Below are 18,274 nucleotides of genomic sequence, written 5' to 3'. Positions count from 1 at the left end.
TTTAGCAGCACACATTGCCCCCTTGACAAACACAAGGGTTTTGAATGAAAGGAAGGCAGGGGCCATGGGGTAGGACCCCAGTCATGTCTGGCAAGCCTGGGAATGAGTCTCAGGGACTGACCTCTTCCTTTTTAGTGGACTTGGTGGGGGAGGCTGCAGGAGAACTGTTTGGGTTTCCAGCAAAGAAGGTGACTGAGTAAGTGACCAGTAGGGGGACAGGGATGCAAGCTTCAATGTCAGGCAGGCTTGATGGAGCAGCCACACCCAAGGCCTCTCCACCCAGAAGAATGTCTCTGCTACCCACCACTGTCAACATTTCTTTCTTAGTAGCTGATCAACCTGAAACTGCTTTTATTATTACTTTTTAAAGATTTATTTATTTATGCATACAAGAACTGGGGTACAGGCCAGAGGTGTGAGGGTAAGAAGATTCACCAGAGAAGATTCACCAGAGTGCGGAGCAGAACAGGCAGATGTACTGAAATACACTGCTGAGGGGAGCAGCCGGTGAGCCAGGAGAGGACTGCTGTGCCATGTGGGTAGCTCCCTGGGCGGGGATTGGGGATTGAACTCAGACTGCATAGTGTGATAGCGCTGAGATTTACCTGGGCCACCAGGGAGGCCTTACTTCACTTTTGAGGCCAAAGTTCAAGTTATCTGCCCAGGCAGGCTAGTATTCTCAGTCTTACTGTCAAGCATAGCAGTGGTTACCATTTGCTGCGTGCACACCCCCCCCACCCGCAGGCGTTAAATGCTTTACTGCATACTTTCACTTTTAACCCCCCCCCACGTCCCTGAGGCTCTTTCTGTGGGCTGTCCTCCCCCAGGGGACTTTTTCCAGGTTAGGCCATGACTGCGGCCTGAGTGCTGCCCAAGTCCGGGAGCAGAGTGGCTATGCCCAGCTCTGGGGAGAGTGTGCCTGGCATCATAGCCTGGGACGTCTCCAGTGCCCTCCTGCACTCTTTGGTCTGGCAGGGGTCAGAGGATGTGCATTTCTAGGGAGGGCAGGGGGCTGGGCCCCTGCTTTACTGACTCTAGGGTCTGAACAGAAGCGGGTGGGAGGGGCACAATTTGGAAGGACACACTAAAGAGGTGCCCACGGGTCTCCTGGACATGTTGGGTCGTGGCAGACATCCATTAGCCAGGCCATACTAGCAGAGCGACTGGGGGTCTGAGCCTTGGATTTCCCATCTGTAAAATGGAGTCACCATCCTTACTCTGCCTTCTTTGTGGGGGGCTGACCCTGCATGAGCTGGGATGAGGGAGCTGGCATGAAGTGTGTGGGGTGGTACTGCCCTCTGGTGGCGGCAGCTAGACTTGCCAGGTGCAAACCCTCAGGATGTGGTCAGTTGGAAGCCTGGGGGGAATCCCCTTCATCTATTCCATCCCACTTCCTCCTCCTTCTTCTTCTTTTTTAATATTTATTTATTTATGCATACAAGATCTGGGGTGTAATCCAGAGGTGCAGTGGGTGAGAGGACCCAACAGAGAGAGTGGGGAGCAGAACAGGCACACGTACTGAAATACACTGCTGAGGGGAGCAGCGGGCCCATGAGACAGAAGAGGTCTGCTGTGCCATGTGGGTCAGCTCCCTGTGCGGCCAACTCGTGCTGCAGTGGCTGTGGATAGCCCAATAGCACTGTCTTTATTTAACGCCTGCACTACCAGGGAGGTCCAAACACTTCCTTCTTCTCCGCACACTTCCCAGGAGCCTCAGTGCGGCTTCCTCATGGGGAGGGACAGCTCAGTCCAGCAAACATCTGTCCAGCAGGGGCCTCCCTGTGGTGCAAGGGTTAAGATTCAACCTATGAAGCTATCCGCAGCCTCTGCAGTACGAGTTCGATCCCCAGCCAAGGAGCTACCCACATGGCACAGCAGACCTCTCCCTGACTCGCCTGCTGCTCCCCTCAGCAGTGTATTTCAGTCAATCTGCCTGTTCTGTTCCCCACTCTGTCTCTGGTGAATCCTCTCACCCCTCCCCCACCTCGGGCCTGTACCCCAGTTCTTGTATGCATAAATAAATAAATCTTTTTTAAAAAATCTGTCCAGGGCCTCCCCTGGTAGTGCGGCGGTTGAGCGCTGGGTTGTGAGGCTGCCTGCAATCTCTGCAGCACCAGTTCGATTCCCGGCCACCGGCAAGGGTCCCACAAAAAAAAAAAAAAAAAAATCTGTCCAGCAGGAACTGAGAGGCCCCTGCTGCATGTGTTCTTCTGTACTTGGTGCTGGAATCTTCAGGGACTCTGGAGGCTGGTGGGGGAGCTCCTTGACAGAGCAGCAGTCTCGAGAAGTCAGGCGGTGCCAATGCTAGTACTCTCCCACCTCACTGTCCACAGCAAGCTTTGAGTAGGGTTAGGTCCCCTTCAAACTTTTCGCAGACCCCGCTGCATCCTTCCTCCCTGCATCCTTTTCCTCCACAGCTCTAGTCGCATCTAATATACTTCTTTATCATCTGTAGCTCCTAAATGTCTTATGCGCCCTAAAAGTCTTTCTCTGTCTTGTTCATTGATCTGTCCTCAACATGGGCCACAGGTCTGCCACAGGTACTTAAAGGTTTGTTGAATGAATGAGTGAGAGATGATCAGGGGCATGAGGAGTTTCGACAAAAGAAGAAACTAAGCCAACAATTTTTTTTTAAAGATTTATTTATTTTATACAAGAACCGGGGTACAGGCCAGATGCGCAGGTGGGCGAGAAGATTCACCAGAGACAGAGTGGGGAACAGAACAGGCAGGCTGATGAAACACACTGCTGAGGGGAGCAGCGGGCGAGACAGGAGAGGTCTGCCGCGCCATGTGGGACCCTCACTGGCTGGCAGGGATCGATCAGGAGCTGCAGAGGCTGCGGACATCTTCACAGTGAGGCGCTCAACCGCCTGCGCCACCAGGGGAGGCCCTAAGCCAACAAATATTAAGGTCAGCAAACATCATAACCATAAAAAAGGCAGCAAGTGAAAAACCGAGGGGGGTGGTTATGGATCTTGGATGTCCCTTCTTTTTATCCACAACTTCTTACATGTGCCATCTGGGCAGAAGTGCCCTGGGATCTGAAGGGGAGAGGGGAAGAGGGAGGAGGGTGGGGTGGGCTAGGGCTGCGAGGGGTGTGTGAGTTGGCAGCGGAACCGTTTCCTCTTTCCCTATCAATGAGGAGGCTGGATTTGGAGCCAATATCAGAGAAACAACACGCTGAGAGAAGACAGCCCCTTAGATGAACAGGTGAATGCCCACGGGGTTCCCAGGGATGAAGGGATCTGGGAGGGGAGGGGGGTGAATTGGCACCAGGTGTTACCCACTGATCAGCAATGAGAAACACTGGCTCCTGCGGAGAGAAAGAGGCTGCTACTTGAGGGCAGTGGGCAGGCCTGGGCTGTGAAGCCGAGGGGGGAGGTGTGATAGGAAATCCTGCTCCTTAACAATTGCTCCTCTTCCATGCCACACCTTTGCATTTTTCTCACTCATACCTCCACCTTTGTTGCAGAGAATGCTCCACGCTCTAATGCTCTCACTTGTTTTCAGGTTTCGCTGCCTCCCCTTTAAGACCTGAACTCCAGGCTGCCCACAGCCTCTGCAGCGCCGGTTCGATCCCCGGCTGCTCCCCGGCCACCGAGGAGGGTCCCACAAGGCGCGCAGACCTCTCCTGCCGCCCGCTGCTCCCCTCAGCAGTGCACTTCGGTCCTTCTGCCTGCTCTGCTCCCCACTCTGACTCTGGTGAATTCTCTCACCCTCCCGCGCTTCTGACTGTACCCAGTGCTTGTATGTATGTATGTATGTATGTATGTATGTATGTATGTATGTATAAATAAATAAATCTTGGAAAAAAAAAAAAAGACCTGAACTCCAGAAAGGAGGGATCTAGCTTTTGGTTGCCTGCTCTAGAGGGAGAGTCTGGCACAGTGCCTGGCAGACAGCGGGCTCTCACTAAAGATGTGTCAAGTGAGAAGGAAGCCTTCTGTCCCAAGGCCGCCCCACGGGCAGGTGGTGCTGTGCGGGGTACTCCGACCCTCCTTCCTGTCACTTCCTGCACAGGGTCAGCCATGTCTCGGGCAAACTTTAGGCAACAGCCCTTGTCCTGGTTCAGGCTTGGAGTGGTGGTTAAGGGGAAGGAGCCCCTAAAATTCCTTAGCTTGGATAGGCCTGTGAGTGGGAGAAATGGACCCAGGGCTCGGGGCAGGAGGGAGGAGAGTGAGTAACCTAAAAGGGGGGATGAGGCCTCCACAGCCCCAGGCGGGCCCGGAAATGCACACTGGAGAAATGCTTAGTCGTCAAATTAAGCCCGACTTGGTGACTGACTTGGGTATTGCAGAGAAGGAAATCGAGGCACGAAGGAGGATTCCAAGCCTGGAAAAGAAGCAGGAAAAAAAAACCCATTTGTTTTTGACCCAAGGCTCCTCCATTCCTCAGGCACAGGAATGGGAGTCCTCTGGAGCCCACAGTTCCCTCAGGACTTGCAGCCACCCTCCCGGGCACCCTCCCGGGGAGCCCACCAGGTGCTGCGCTGGAGCAGGGCAGGCTCTCTGCGCTGAAGGGCGCGGGTCGGGCCTTGCAGACAGACACACTGACACTTCAGGCATGAGGGCAGTCCTGCCGCAGGGGTGAGAGTCTTCACCCAGAGACTCCCAAGCGGGGTCCCCCAGGAGAACAGGTGTTTGTCAGGATGGGTGAAGACGGGCAAAGGGCCTGAGGACTGGAGTGAAGCGGGAGGAAGGGCACTGAGGCGAATGAGGAAAGAAGCAAGAGGCTGTCGCGAGGCTCGCGCCTCAAAGTCCACCCTGGGGTTTGTTTCACCCCCCAACCAAGCGGGGAAAACACCGCCCCGATGCCCAGACCACCGCGGGGCACATCCTGGACAGGCAACCGGAATCCCCGCGGAGAGTGCGGAGGGAGGGGAAGGGTGCCCCCAGCTGGGAAACTTGGGGTCCCGGTGTACCGGAATGCCCCCCCCCCCCCCCCCAGTAGCAGGGCTTTGGGCAGAACCTTTCTCTCGAGGTGGGGAGGGAAGAGCCCTGCGCTTGGAGGCCAGGCCCGCGGGGCCAGCTGGCACCTCCACTCGATTCTTGTTCTTTTATTTCTGCGCTCTGTCCCGCCAATCTTTTTTTTTTTTTTTTTAAGATTTATTTATTTATGCATACAAGAGCTGGGGTACAGGCCAGAGGTGTGTGTGTGTGTGGGGGGAGAGGATTCACCGGAGACAGAGCGGGGAACAGAACAGGCAGATGGACCGAAGACACTGCTGAAGGGAGCGGCGGGCGAGACAGCAGAGGTCTGCCGCGCCATGAGGGTTGCTCCCTGGCCGGCCGGGGATCGAACTCGCGCTGCAGAGGCTGCGGCTTGCTTCACAGTGCGGTGTTTAACCCCTTGCGTCGCCAGGGAGGCCCCGTCCCGCCGATCTCAAGCCCCCTCCCTGCGCGTGACCCCCAGTTCCGGCACCACCAGCTGCTCCTCGGCCTCCCCTCCCCGCGCGTGGCGCGGCCGGGCGGGCGCCCTCCGGGCGGGCGCAGGTTGTAAAGGGCGGGCTGCGGGCCGGCTGCGGACTCAAGATGCGCCCCGAAGTGCCGGGGCCGGCTGGGTCGGGCCGGGCCTGTCCCCCGGGATCGCAGCAGTCACCCCCGCATTCCCACCCGCAGTCAGACCCGCCTTAGAGCCGCGCCCCACCCCGAACCCGCCCCGCGCGGGTCCTAGCGGCTGGACCCCGAGCTGGACCCGGATTCCCGTGGTCTCGGGACCGTCTACTGAGGCTTGCGGGGGGGGGGGGGGGGGTAGCGGAGGGAGGGAGCCGGGGCGGGAGCCCAGCGCGCGCCCGCATTTTCGGCTGTTCAGGGAATATCCAGTCAGTACCCGGCCGCTCGGACGCGCCGCGGGGATCGAACTCGCGCTGCAGAGGGGCCCTGCGGTCCCCGGCCACGGGCTTGGGGGTGGAAAGGCGGCGGCGGGGCTCTGCTGCCCACACCCCCCGGCGACCGGGGTGTCGGCCCGAGCGCTCCCCCTTCACTCGGGCGCTGGAGGAAGGTAAACCCGGGACCGTGGAGGGGCCCCCGATCGCGGCTAGGCGCCCCGCCCCCTCTGGTACCCCGTCCTGCTCCCCCACCCGCCCTCGCGGTGCCGCCGTCGCGGACCCGTCGGGTCGCCACTTCCCGGTGCCCTCCCGCCCTTGGAAGGTCCCCGATTTCCGCCGGCGGGTGGGGTCTCCGGCCCGCGCCCCACCCCTCTGCGCACCTGCTGCGGCAGGTCTGGGCACCCTCTGTGTCCCCCCAGTCTGCCCCCGGTGGCTGGGGCGCTGGGGGCAGGGCGCTGCGGGGCTCGCCCTGGGCCTGCTCGGCCCCCTCCGGGAGGGGTGGGGCGGTGGGGGGTGGGGTGGGGAGGTGGTGGGGGGAGGGGGCCGGGGCTTTGCCAGTTTATCGCGGCCGCTGAGGGCCAAGGTCCGACTTTCCACCGTACAGATTCTGCCGGGTCTCTTCCCTCCCGCGCCTCTCCTGGGTCCATGGGGGTCTCGGGATTAGGTCTAGAGCCCCCCACCCCGTACCCCGCCGCTCCAGTGCTGAAGAATCTCTTCCTCTTTTTTTTTTTTTTTTTTTAAGATTTATTTATTGGGCCTCCCCTGGTGGCGCAGCGGTTGAGCGCTGGGTTGCGAAGCTGCCCGCGGCCTCTGCAGCGCCGGTTCAATCCCCGGCCGGCGGGCGAGGGTCCCACATGGTGTGCAGACCTCTCCTGCCGCCCGCTGCTCCCCTCAGCAGTGTACTTCGTCGGTCTGCCTGTTCTGTTCCCCGCTCTGGCTCTGGTGAATTCTCTCACCTTCCCGCACTTCTGGCTGTATCCAGTGCTTGCATAAATAAATAAATAAATCTTAAAAAAAAAAAAAACCCAACACTTTAAGAAAAAAAAAAGATTTATTTATTTATTTATACAAGAACCGGGGTACAGTCCAGATATGCGGGAGGGTGAGAGGATTCACAGAGTGGGGAGCAGAACAGGCAGAAGGACTGAAATATACTGCTGAGGGGAGCAGCGGGCGGGACAGGAGAGGTCTGCTGCTCCATGTGGGACTCTCGCAGGCCGGCCAGGATCCAACTGGTGCTGCAGAGGCCGCGGACAGCTTCACAGCGCGGTGCTCAACTGCCTGCGCCACTAGGGGCAGGGATGGGGTCCTGTCCCTTTCCATGCCTCAGTGTCTGGCACGGGGCCTGGCAGATGGTGGTTCAGCATGAGTGTTGGGGTGGCCAGTGACCTGCCTGGGGTCACCCTGCTTGTAATTATGTGGGTGTGGTGTCTGGGCCACTTGCCTGTCAGCCAGGGCTTCCTGGTCCCCTGGGGGTGAGCAGGCTAGGCGTGCTGGGTTGGGTGTGCCTGGGTCCCCACAGAACACGAGGGCAGGACCCCAGCTGCAGGGGCTGCGGGGAAGCACGCAGTGTGGGGCGTGCTCGTCGAGGCCCAGGAGGAGGAGGACGGCAGCCAGCGCCCGCGCCCACGGGCCCGTCACCCAGTGCACATGCACCGCGTCTCTGGTGAGGACCCGCCGGGCCCCAGCCCGCCAGCCCCATCCTTTTCCCTTGCTGTGCCTGGAATTGTGGGTGGGGTTCTGTGGGGGTCCCCGGTGATGCCTCCTCTCTGCTGTGGGAGGCACTTCCTGGTTTCGGGGAGCTGGGAACCTCTCTGAGGAGGATTACCGCAGACTCCGTGTTTTGATGGGCAGGTGCTGCAGACCCGCCTCAGCAGACCCTCTCCTGTAGTAGGGAGGGGGGTGCCCTCTGGCTCTGGCCCTGTTTCACCCTCGGTCCCCCTTTTGGGACTCCCCAGCCCTCCTGCATGTCCTTTCTCTCTGCAGGCAGTCTGGGCCCCTCCCTCCTCTCTGGGGTTTCCTGCACCATGGGGCCCCGGGGATCTTGCAGTTTCAGCTTCTGTTGTCTTGGGACAGTGAAGGCTCTTTTCTCTGTTGAGGGAATTATCACAGGATCACAGAGGAGGAGATGCTAAACCTGGGGTAAGCTGCTCAGGGCTCCCCCTTCACCTGCCCTCACTGTGTAGCAGCCAGACAACCACCTGCTGCTGGTTCTGTGACCCCACAACCCCGGAGATGGCCCACTCTCAGGGCTGACTAGGCCAGGGTCGTCCTGGAAGGAGCTGCCCCTTTTTCCTTCAAATCTTGCCCCCACAGGTGACCAGCTGATTTAAGGGTGTTCCAGGTGGGGAACAAAGGCTTCCTGTCACCTGACCAGGCCAAGAGGTGAATGAGCCCTGGAGCCAAGAGCTGGGAACTTCTGGGGTTGAGTCTCAACTTAACCCTTTACTGGCTGTGTGACCTTGGGAACCTCGCTTGACCTGTCTGGGCCTTACTAAAATCGGTGTATTCCCATGATAACTTGCTGCGGGTTGGGTTGTGAAGGAGGGAGGCAGAGGGGTGTCATTCCTGCTGGTCTGTTCTGTGCCAGGGTGTGTGTGGGGGGGTCCTAAGTAGTGGTGACCCTTCATGCTCCTCCTTCCTACCAGGGCATGGGCTGGGTGTTTGCAGCCTAGAGGCTGGTGCCCATCTCTGCTCTCCCCTGGCTGGGACAGAACTGGGGAGTAGCCCTCAGGGTATGTGTAGACTGGGTGCAGGTTGGGAGAGCTCCTTGGCCCCAGTAGCCAAGATGTCCGGGGAGCAGGAGAGGGTGAGGCTCCAGCTAGGACTGGCTTGCAGAGCCTCTCCTGTCTCCTTGCCTAGGTATGAGCTGCACCCCAGAGAGGCCCTGGAGCCAGAATAGGGGTTCAAGGCGAAGAAGGTGATGCTGGCAGAGGATTTTGTGTCGGTGGAAGATTTTGTGCCTGTGGAGAAACTGGAGGCCCCAGAAGAGGTGCTGCCAGCAGAAGAGGGGGTGATAGATGAGGCAGAGCCAGTATCCGCAGAGGCGGAGGCCTTTGAGGGGGTGGAGCCAGAGCTGGATGAGGCAACTCTGACCAGTGTGGCAACCTCAATCCTGGAGGCCAGTGACTTGGGCCCTTCAAACCTGGACGTGAAGTGTGTCCTCCAGCAATTGGCCAACTGCCAGGTCAACCATTACAGGGGGCAGCTGAGGCAGAAGATGCCCCAGAAAGGTGAGTGCTCCCTTGGGGGCCTCCCTCTGGCCAATGGGACCAGCTGCAGGACCAGCTGCAGATCTTCAAGCTGATGAGTGGTGAGGGTAGGTAGCCCCTCCTGCTCCCTCACCCAGCCCGGCCCCACCCAGCGTGCTGGTTTGCGTGGGCTTTGCATGTTATTTGCATGGGCACCTCAGGTCCCCTCAGCAGGAACTGAGGCCCCAAAGCTCATTTCTGTGAATTTTGCTTAGGATTCCAGGTCACCACCCCTTTGTCTCCTGGGGCCTGGACTTGGGGTCAGGACTGGGAGCGGGGCTTGGGCCCTGGTCTTGGGAAGGCTCTGGGAACATGCCCTTCACCCTTAACCCCCAAACTAAAGGTAGCTTTTCAGTCCCTGTTGACTTTTAGGGACCTGGCCTCTCCCCCAGTCCTTGGACCCTTTCTGCTGTGTCTGTGATCACTGTTCGTGGCCGAGGAGTCTCGACGTGCGGGTGAGGCGCCCCTCCCTCCTCCAACTTCCTCCAGCCACAGGTGAAGGTCCAGGTTCCCTGGCCAAGGCCACCCTCCCTCCACACCCCCTAGGGGCTCTTGTTTCCTCTCCCTGATGTTCTGCCTGTTCCCACCCTCTACTTGTAAACTACTGGGAACTGGGGCTTGGGACCTCCATTTGCCCCTGGCATGCTCCTCACAGCGCTCCTCAATTCTCCTGTTGCTTATCAGCCTGCGAACGTGCTGGCACAGGTAATAAAGGACGAGTTCTAGCTAGCCTGGCCTGCGGCAGCTTTCTCAAGGAGAGAGAAAGAAAGAGAGAGAGAGAGAGAGAGAGAGAGAGAGAGAGAGAGAGAGAGAGAGAGAGAGAGAGTGTGTGTGTCTGTGTGTGTGTGTACACACACTCTGTGGTGGAAAGAGGATGGGTTCCAATGGTGAATGGTATGCCCAGGGTTTTGAAGGAATACATTATGTGATCGTATGGACAACCCCTGTGGGGTGGTGGGTGAGCTGATAAACATTCATCAGGGGTTCCCGCTGAGGCCCAGGCATGTTAAGGGACCCTTCCCAGGGTCTAACCGCTGGTGGTGGAGCTGGCATTTGAACCCTAGCCCTTGGGCCTTCAAAGCTCCCTGACCCTCTGCCTCTGTGTCGGTGGAGGTCCCCAGATCAGAGCAGACCTGGAATTGCATCGAAAATGCAGTTTGGAGGAGGATCCCAGGATCTTCTGGGGAGGAGGGGTCTAAAGAACAGAAGGAAGTTAATGAAAGGGAGGCTCAGTCCTACTGGGGGGGCTCGGGAGGAGGCGTGGCGTGTGGCCCAGCGTCACGGCATCTCCTGGTGATGATCCCGAAGGCAGGGGCTTGAGGTCCCCTGCAGGCCTGTGGGGTGTGATCTTCCTGTTAACTGGGGCCCTGGGGGTGCATGTGCACGTGGATGTTTGAGACCCATGATGTGGAACCCACGTCTGTTGTCACCCACAGGGCGAGGAGGCAGGGGCAGGTGTCCCCCGCCCCCAGTCCACTGAGGTGGTGCTGGAGGCTTTAGCTCATTGGCGCTCGGGCCTGCCTTCCGCATGGGCAGAGGAAAGGCAGAGAGGAGCGTGCTTAGGAGGAACTTGCCGCGCTGGAAGGGGGTGCTGAGGATGCTGGTGGGGCCCCGATGGCCTGTGCTGCTTGTACCTGTCCTGCTCGGGTGCATGCAGGCGCCCCATGTAGCTCTCACTGGCCACCTGGCTTCTTGCAGATGGTGGCTGCTATCTTAAAAAAAAGTTACACTGAGAGGGTGAATGGTCTAAGCTGTGGTCCTCACAGTTGCTGTTGATCCTAAGTGATAGTGACGATCTCCCTCCAGCACCTTTGCGGCTCCCAATTGTTTTCCTGACACAGCACGGAGACCTTCATTTCTGGCAGAGCTGGCCGTTTGGCTACCGTGCCTCTGCGAGGTTGCTGCTGCTACAGTTGCCTGCTCGTGGTTACCCCCAGGCAGGGAGCCCCAAGAAGCACCTTGGAATCCTCTGAATTTTAGAAAGTCCTGAAAACACCCAGCTCACTGGATAGCTTGTGTCTGGTGGCCCAGCGTTTGTCCCCAAGTGGGCCCAGTCCTACACCAGGAGTGACTTTCTGAAGAGTAAACAATTCTCTCCTGCACTTGGCATGACCTTGAGCAGGAGTCAGCAATTGATGAACTAAACCTGGCCCATCACCTGGTTTTATATGGCTTGCAAGCTAAGAATAGTGTTTATAGCTTTAAATGGTTGCATGGGAAATAGTTGTTTGAGCACACATTGTGCTTGATTTAGCCTCCTGGTCTGCAGAGCCGGAAATGTTGGCTGTCTGGCCCTTTCAGGGATGGTTTGCCAACCTTAGGGGTCTCCACTGCAGTTCTCTCTCTCTCTCTTTTTTTTTTTTTTTAAAGATTTATTTATTTATTCACACAAGAACCAGGGTACAGGCCAGATGCGTGGGAGGGTGAGAGGATTCACCAGGACAGAGTGGGGAACAGAACAGACAGACTGATGAAATACACTGCTGAGGGGAGCAGTGGGTGTGACAGGAGAGGTCTGGTGCACCATGTGGGACCCTCGCTGGCCAGCCGGGATCAAACCGGTGCTGCAGAGGCTGCGGGCAGCTTCACAGCGCGGCGCTCAACCGCCTGCGCCTCCAGGGGAGGTCCTCTACTGCAGTTCTCTTATTGGGCCTTGATAGTGACATCACATGGTATCCTTGTCCACCTTGGATTCTCCTAGCACTTTGGGGGCTGCAGACCATCTGACCCCGCCCAGCAGTGCTGCCTGAACCTGCCAGAATTCTCTGTGCTCGGCCCCACTGCAGCCTGGTGATTCACGAGCTCATCGGACGGCAGTGTTTCCAAGCTTGCTAGTGTTGATTCCCAGGCCCAGAGAACCCTAGCAAGCTCTGCGTCCCCTTTTTAGTGGTAGAATGTAAGACTTGCCCTAGACTAGAGGCCCTAAAAACTTCCCTTGGGTTCCTGAATATTTGCAGGGTCTGTGCCCTGACATTTGGGGCGTATATGCTGCACCAGGGCAGCCAGAGCGCTTGCCACTGGCTGCCTACTTGGCCTGGTGAGCACAGGGCAGTGCGGCTTTGCAGAACGTCCTGGTGACCCAAGGCCCCGTGGACGGGTGATGTGGTGATGGAGCGGAGAGTTCACATCAGTCTGGCCAAGACCATGAACATGTATGCCGTCTGCTCCAAGTTGGCAAGAATGGCTTCTCCCTCTTCCTGCTGGGAATTAGAAATAGGTGTTGTCGGCGCAGTAGCAGCAGCTGCCCTGGGTGAGGTTTACCATAGATAGAACTATGGTCCATCTGGATTTTTCAGGATCACGTCAGGGAATTAAGTGGCCGTGTGATGGAGACTCTCACCCCTGTTCTCCGAGGCGCTGCCAAGGCACCTGAAATGTGAGCTGGAGGGAGATTCGCCGGGCATTGACATGAGGGTCCTGCCAGCTGCTGAGTGTGTGCTCAGGGGCCAGGGAGTGACCAGGGAGTGGCCACAAGTGTCCAGGATGCACTGGACCTTCTGGGAGACCGTTGTATCAGGACCCCAGTGTCACCAGCACTGGGCACTGTCTCTTTAAGGGGGTGGAAGCTGGATGGCAATTTGGAGCTCTGCTGTATCAGCTCAGGCCCTGTATATGATGATGTTGAAATACTTGGGGGCCCTATTCCCCTGGGGTGCAATTACATTCACTAATGACTGGTTCTGGAACTGGTGCAGGTTTGGAAAGGATCGTGATTTTCCATTTTGGCAACTGACTTCGCCTTTGGCCCATCTGCTTGCTTTCCTGGCCTCTAGCAGAGAGCCTTGCCAGGACTCTGGTTTCGGCCGCTTTTGCTCCCCACCATCAGAACAAGGGGTCAGCTCCCTGCTGAGCTCTATAGTCGCTGGCTGCCTGTGGGCCTCTATAGGTGCTGGCTACTCTGAGCTCTGTAGTTTCTGAATCCCTCCTGGGTCCTATAGATGCAGCTAACTCCTGAGCCCTGTAAATGCTGAACCCTGCTGGGTCCTCTAATTGCTGTTCCCTGCTGAGTTCCATAGGTGCCGCCCCCCTGCTGAGCTCTAGAGTTTCTGAATCCCTCCTTGGTCCTATAGGTGCTAGCTAACTCCTAAGTCCTGTAGATGCTGAGTCCCTCCTGGGTCCTATAATTGCTGTTCCCTGCTCAGCTCTAGAGGTGCCAGCCCCCCTGCTGAAATCTGTAGGTGCTGGCTCCCTGCTGGGCCCTTTATTTTTTTTTTTTTAAAAAAAGATTTATTTATTTATGCATACAAGAGCTGGGGTACAGGCCAGAGATGTGGGGAGGAGGGTGAGGGGGGTGAGAGGACTCACTAGAGACAGAGTGGGGAGCAGAACAGGCAGACTGACCGAAGACACTGCTGAGGGGAGCGGCGGGCGAGACAGAAGAGGTCTGCTTTGCCATGTGGGTTGCTCCCTGGCCGGCTGGGGATTGAACTCGTGCTGCAGAGGCTGCGATTGCTTCATAGTGTGGTGCTTAACCCCTTGCGCCACCAAGGAGGCCCTATTTGTTTTTTTGTTTTTTTTTAAAGATTTATTTATTTATGCATATAAGAGCTGGGGTACAGGCCAGAGGTATTGGGGGTGCGAAGATTCACCAGACACAACAGGCAGATTGACTGAAGTACACTGCTGAGGGGAACGGTGGGCGAGTCAGGAGAAGTCTGCATTGCCATGCGGGTTGCTCCCAGGCCGGCCGGGAATTGAACTCACGCTGCAGAGGCTGCGGACAGCTTCATAGATTGCGTCTTAACCCCTTGTGCCACTAGGGAGGCCCTGGGCCCTATATGTGCAGGCTTCTTGCTGGGCTCGTATGGTTTTACTCCCTGCTGGACACTGAAGTTGGAGGCTCCCAGCTGGGCCCTATAGGTGGACCTCCCTGCTGTGCACTCTAGGTGCAGGCTCCCTGGTTTGTCCTATAGGTGCTGGCTAAATGCTGTGGGCTATAGATACAGGTTTTGCGCTGGGGCCATAGGTGCCGGCTCCCTGCTGGGCCCTGTAGTTGCCAGCTCAGCAGCACCGCCCCCTTCCCCAACACCAGCTACAGGGTCTGCAGGTGAAGGATCAAATTCCACAATCCTGACATAAGAGTCAAGCTTCTTACAACCCTACCCCCCTCAACCCTCTTAGGATGGGCTCCCCTGAGCCGACTTGGAGATAAGGATTTGCGAGCCAGTCATTCTTTTGGATGGTGAGACACCGGAGGGAGCCAGGGAGGAAACCAGTGAGGGACATTGTTGAGCAGGTGATCGCTCTTGATAACTAGAGCTCAATCCGCTGGGGACCCTGGGCTAGAGTTACTTTGCCCAGGGGGTGAGGGAGCTGGGGTATTGATCCCCCAAATCCCATTAGTCACTGACCAAGAGATGCTTCTGGAGGTGCCAGCTTCCCCAGCATTTTCAGCCCTCCTCGCATTCAAAGACCCACCGGTGGGAGCTGAGAGCCTGCATGAGGGTGGGGCAGGCACACAAGACCCCTGAGAGTTGGGGGGATGGGGCGGGCTCTGACAGGTACCTGCACCAGCCACTGGGCAAATATTTATCAGCTGTCTCCAACACCCCCGTTCTTCCCTGCTACAGTCCTGGCGAGGAAGAGGCCCCCAGTCCTCACTCTTAGAGTTTCCCTTCTAACCAGGGAGGCGGATAGTAAACTGGCTGAACAACTGCCAGTGGGGAGACGTGCTGGGCAAGAAACATGCTGAGGTTAGAGAAGAGTGGGGGAGGAGCCGAGAGGTGGGGCTCTCGGGAGGGAGAAGCATCCCAGGCCCAGGGAACAGCAAGGAAGGTTCTGAGCAGGAGGGAACTGGATGCATTAGTGTGAGGGAAGGGAGAGAGGAGGCACGTGGGCCCCATAATGGCTCTGCCAGCGGGGCGCAGGGCTGGCTTGGGGGCTCTGGCAGGGAGTTGCCTTTTCTTCAGAGTGTGATGGGAAGCAATGTGGGTTAGAATCTGGATCGGCATGATTTGATTTCCTTTTTAGAATCTTCCTCTGGCTGCAACCCCATCACCTGTTCCTCCCACACCTGTAGGTTTTTCTTTAGCATGAGGCTCTGAAGACAGGCAGAGGGATTCGCCCTGGTCCCTGTGCCTGGGGTGCTCAGTTCTTCCCCCTGCCTCAACCTGCCCCCGCCAACTCCCTGCCCCTGCCCCACGACACTGGACACAGGTGATCTATTGGAAGCTGGTTTATTCTGGCTGGTTTTCCATGGGGCTGGGCTGCACTGGGATGGGGGTGTATGGGCTCTGGAGCTCCCCTCTAGGGAAGTGGGTCTCCTTCCTCAGTACTGCGGCGGCCGAAGTCCATCCATCCGTATGCTTCTTCTTCTTCCTCCTGCCATGGCCCCTGCTTCTTGGAGAGGTCTGAGGGTCAGAGGTGGGAGAGGAGGTGAGACGGGAAAAGGAGTTCTAGCCTCCATGACTGAGGCAGGCCAGTCCAGGTGACCTTGGCAAAGCTGGCAGGGGGAGGCAAGCAGGGACAGTTGTCAGCAGCTCCTACCTGCCACCAGGTGTGGGGAGCCCTGGGGTCCCAGCTGCCTTCGGTGGTGAGAGGCTGGGCCCGGCTGATCCAGCCACTGCGGCTCCAGGCCTCTGCTGCCCCCTGGGCCCCCAGGTGTGTCCTGCAGCTGGGAGAGGGGCTTCCAAGAAGCTTCGGAGAAGGTGGCCAGGGCCAGCGCAGAGATCAGCAGGTACACACACAGTCGCTGCATCTTGTCTGCCAAGGAGAGGGGCGGGGCTTAAAGGTGGGGCTGTCCAGACAGCCTGGGCAGGGCCCGCGTGGACTCCAGGTCTCCACCATGGATACATTTGCAGTTCCCGGTGGGGCTGGTGAGTGCACCTCCAGGTCCTTCTCCCAGCTCCTGCCAGCTCCACCCTGCCCCCAAGCCTCGCTTCTTCCCTTCCTTACCCTTATCACAGCACCAGCTTCTCTGAGGAACTGAAAGCTCAGAGCCACGGTTTTCAAATTCTTCTACAGAATCTGAAGCCCTGGGAGTGACTGATTAAGTCTTGCAATGTGACGTGAACATTTTAATAGTCACGCCAGCGCTCAGTTGCATTACCCACCACACCGTCTCTCTTTGGAGACCCCCGTATCTTCACCGTGTGGTGGGACAACACCGTTTGTGTGCTCCCCTTGAGGGGCAGTTTTGCATGGTGTTGTTTTTACTTGGCTGAGGAATATCCGATGTAGTGAAGCAGTTGAAAAATGAAACTGAGTTGACTTAGCACTGAGCTGTGAGGGCAGAATTTGCTCACAACCTACTGGTTCATGAGTTTAGGAAATTGGGACAACCAGTTCAGTTTCAATTTTTGCAAAATGACTTTGAGAACGTCTCACAGGGTAGGGGTCTGCACTCGGAACACTCGGGTGGGTTCAGCTGTGTGTACAGCGTCACCCATGCTGCCAATGGGCAGTACAGCCCAGGAGCATCTGGCTTTGCCCTTGAACCTTCCCTGTACTTTGTGATCAGGGACGAAAAAATTATTTTCAGGGCCTCCCTGGTGGCACAAGAGGTTAAGACACAACCTATGAAGCTATCCGCAGCCACTGCAGTATGAGTTCGATCCCCGGCCAGGGAGATACCCACATGGTGCAGCAGATCTCTCCTGGCTTGCCCGTTGCTCCCCTCAGCAGTGTATTTCAGTCAGTCTGCCTGTTCTGTTCCTCACTCTGTCTCTGGTGAATCCTCTCACCCCACACACCTCTGGCCTGCACCCCAGCTCTTGTATGGATAAGTAAATAAATCTTTTAAAAAAAAGAAAAAGAAAAAATAATTTTCAAAGAAAACACATCCACCTGTCACCCTTTGCAGCTGGTATCAGGGTGAATCAAGTCTGGGGGAAGCATAATACAGAAATAAGCTGGCTGGGGGCCTCCCTGGTGGTCCAAAGCACTATTTCAATCTATCTGCCCGTTCTGCTCCCCACTCTGTCTCTGGTGAATCCTTTCACCCCAACACCTCTGGCCTCTACCTCAGTTCTTGTATGCATAAATAAAAATAAATCTTTAAAAAAAAAAAAGAAAGAAGCTAGCTGCTTGCCCTGGCCATGCAGCCCGTGCACACACAGCTGGGGGTGTGGGATGCAGCTGGGAAGATGTCACACGGAAGGGTCTTTTGGGTGTGCTGGTCTAGGAAAGAGTTCGCGGTGGGATCCAGGATCCGTGTTCTAGTCCCAGCCCTGACAATAATTTGCATGACTTTGTACAAGTCACACATCCCTTTGGGCCTCAGTTTTCTCACCTAAGACGTGGAGAATAGTCTTGGTCCTTCTTACCTCACAGGGCTGGGTTGGGTGTGGAAGAAGAGGGTCAGGGTGAGTAGCAGGCAGCCCAAAGACAAGGGTTGGGAAGACCAGGGTGGTCCTGGGGTGAGACCAGCGGTGTCCTGGGCTAAGGGAAGTCTCCTGGCCCTGCAGGTGCGCTCTGAGGCCGGAAACTTGATGGGGCGGGGGTCCAGCCAGCCCTTTCCTCACCCTCCTGGGGGACTCACCTGCAGAGGTGGGAGGTGGTGATGCTGTGGCCAGCGGTGTGCCTCTCTGTCTCTGCTCTTCTTGGGGCCGCAGCCCTGCCTTATAAAGCCCTCCAGGCCCCGCCCAAGCCCTGCCCCCTGCCAGGCCAGGCCTCTACCTTGAGAGGAGTGGGGTGGGGTCAGTCACCTCAGCCCTGCCCCACCCTGTCATCTAGAGTCAGTCACCTGCAGGTGGGAGACTGGAAGGGGCTTGACCTTCGAGGTGAGGGGCAGGGGCAGGGCAAGTGGACATGAGGACAGGCAGAGACAAGTTCCCTGGGTGCAGGACCAATAGCTCACAGTCCTGTACTCGGGGTCAGAGGCCTGGGGATCCCCACTTGGACTGTGTCCCACTGGGGGGCAGGCGAGGAGGATGGACGAGGCAACCAGGCTCAGAGGAAGCATGTGCCTCATACACCAATGTTTGCGGAGCAGAGGCATGGGCTGTGATGTATCGATTCCCTGTCCTGCTCTGCAAATAGGACGTGCGTGGTTATCAGGAGCGATGGGCCGTGGGCTGAGGCTGGAGGCTTCACCCTGTGCGTCTCTGACCACCTTCATCTCCCCTCACCTGGAAAACCCTGCATTGCCCCCTCCCCGCTCCTCAGTGCTGGCTGGATTGGGCTTGCAGATCCCCTCTAGCTCCCCAGGTCTGCCCTCTTCCCCCACTCTGCACTCGCCCCACCCCAGAAAATTC

General features: G+C 57.4%; 1 protein-coding gene across 1 annotated transcript; it reads right to left on the bottom strand.

Moving 5' to 3' along the window:
• Window positions 1-15,260: 15,260 nt before the first annotated feature.
• Window positions 15,261-17,590, bottom strand: GAST (gastrin). Its single transcript, XM_037494945.2, has 3 exons — window positions 17,560-17,590; window positions 15,567-15,782; window positions 15,261-15,430 (listed from the first exon to the last, which is right to left on the bottom strand). The coding sequence occupies exons 2-3, from the start codon at window positions 15,775-15,777 to the stop codon at window positions 15,327-15,329; spliced, it is 315 nt and encodes a 104-aa protein (XP_037350842.1). The 5' UTR covers window positions 15,778-15,782; window positions 17,560-17,590; the 3' UTR covers window positions 15,261-15,326.
• Between the last annotated feature and the right edge of the window lie 684 nt (window positions 17,591-18,274).

Source organism: Talpa occidentalis, unplaced genomic scaffold, assembly GCF_014898055.3.
Source record: "Talpa occidentalis isolate TD23 unplaced genomic scaffold, MPIMG_talOcc4v2.1 talOcc4.7, whole genome shotgun sequence".
NCBI classification, from domain to species: domain Eukaryota; kingdom Metazoa; phylum Chordata; class Mammalia; order Eulipotyphla; family Talpidae; genus Talpa; species Talpa occidentalis.
This window is presented reverse-complemented; position numbering and strand designations above follow the sequence as displayed.

Coding starts and splice junctions, on each gene's coding strand:
- GAST (XM_037494945.2), bottom strand. CDS start 15,777: ATGCAGCGACTGTGTGTGTACCTGCTGATCTCTGCGCTGGCCCTGGCC. Junction 15,431..15,566: donor CTCCCCACACCTGGTGGCAG/GTAGGAGCTGCT, acceptor TCTGACCCTCAG/ACCTCTCCAAGAAGCAGGGG.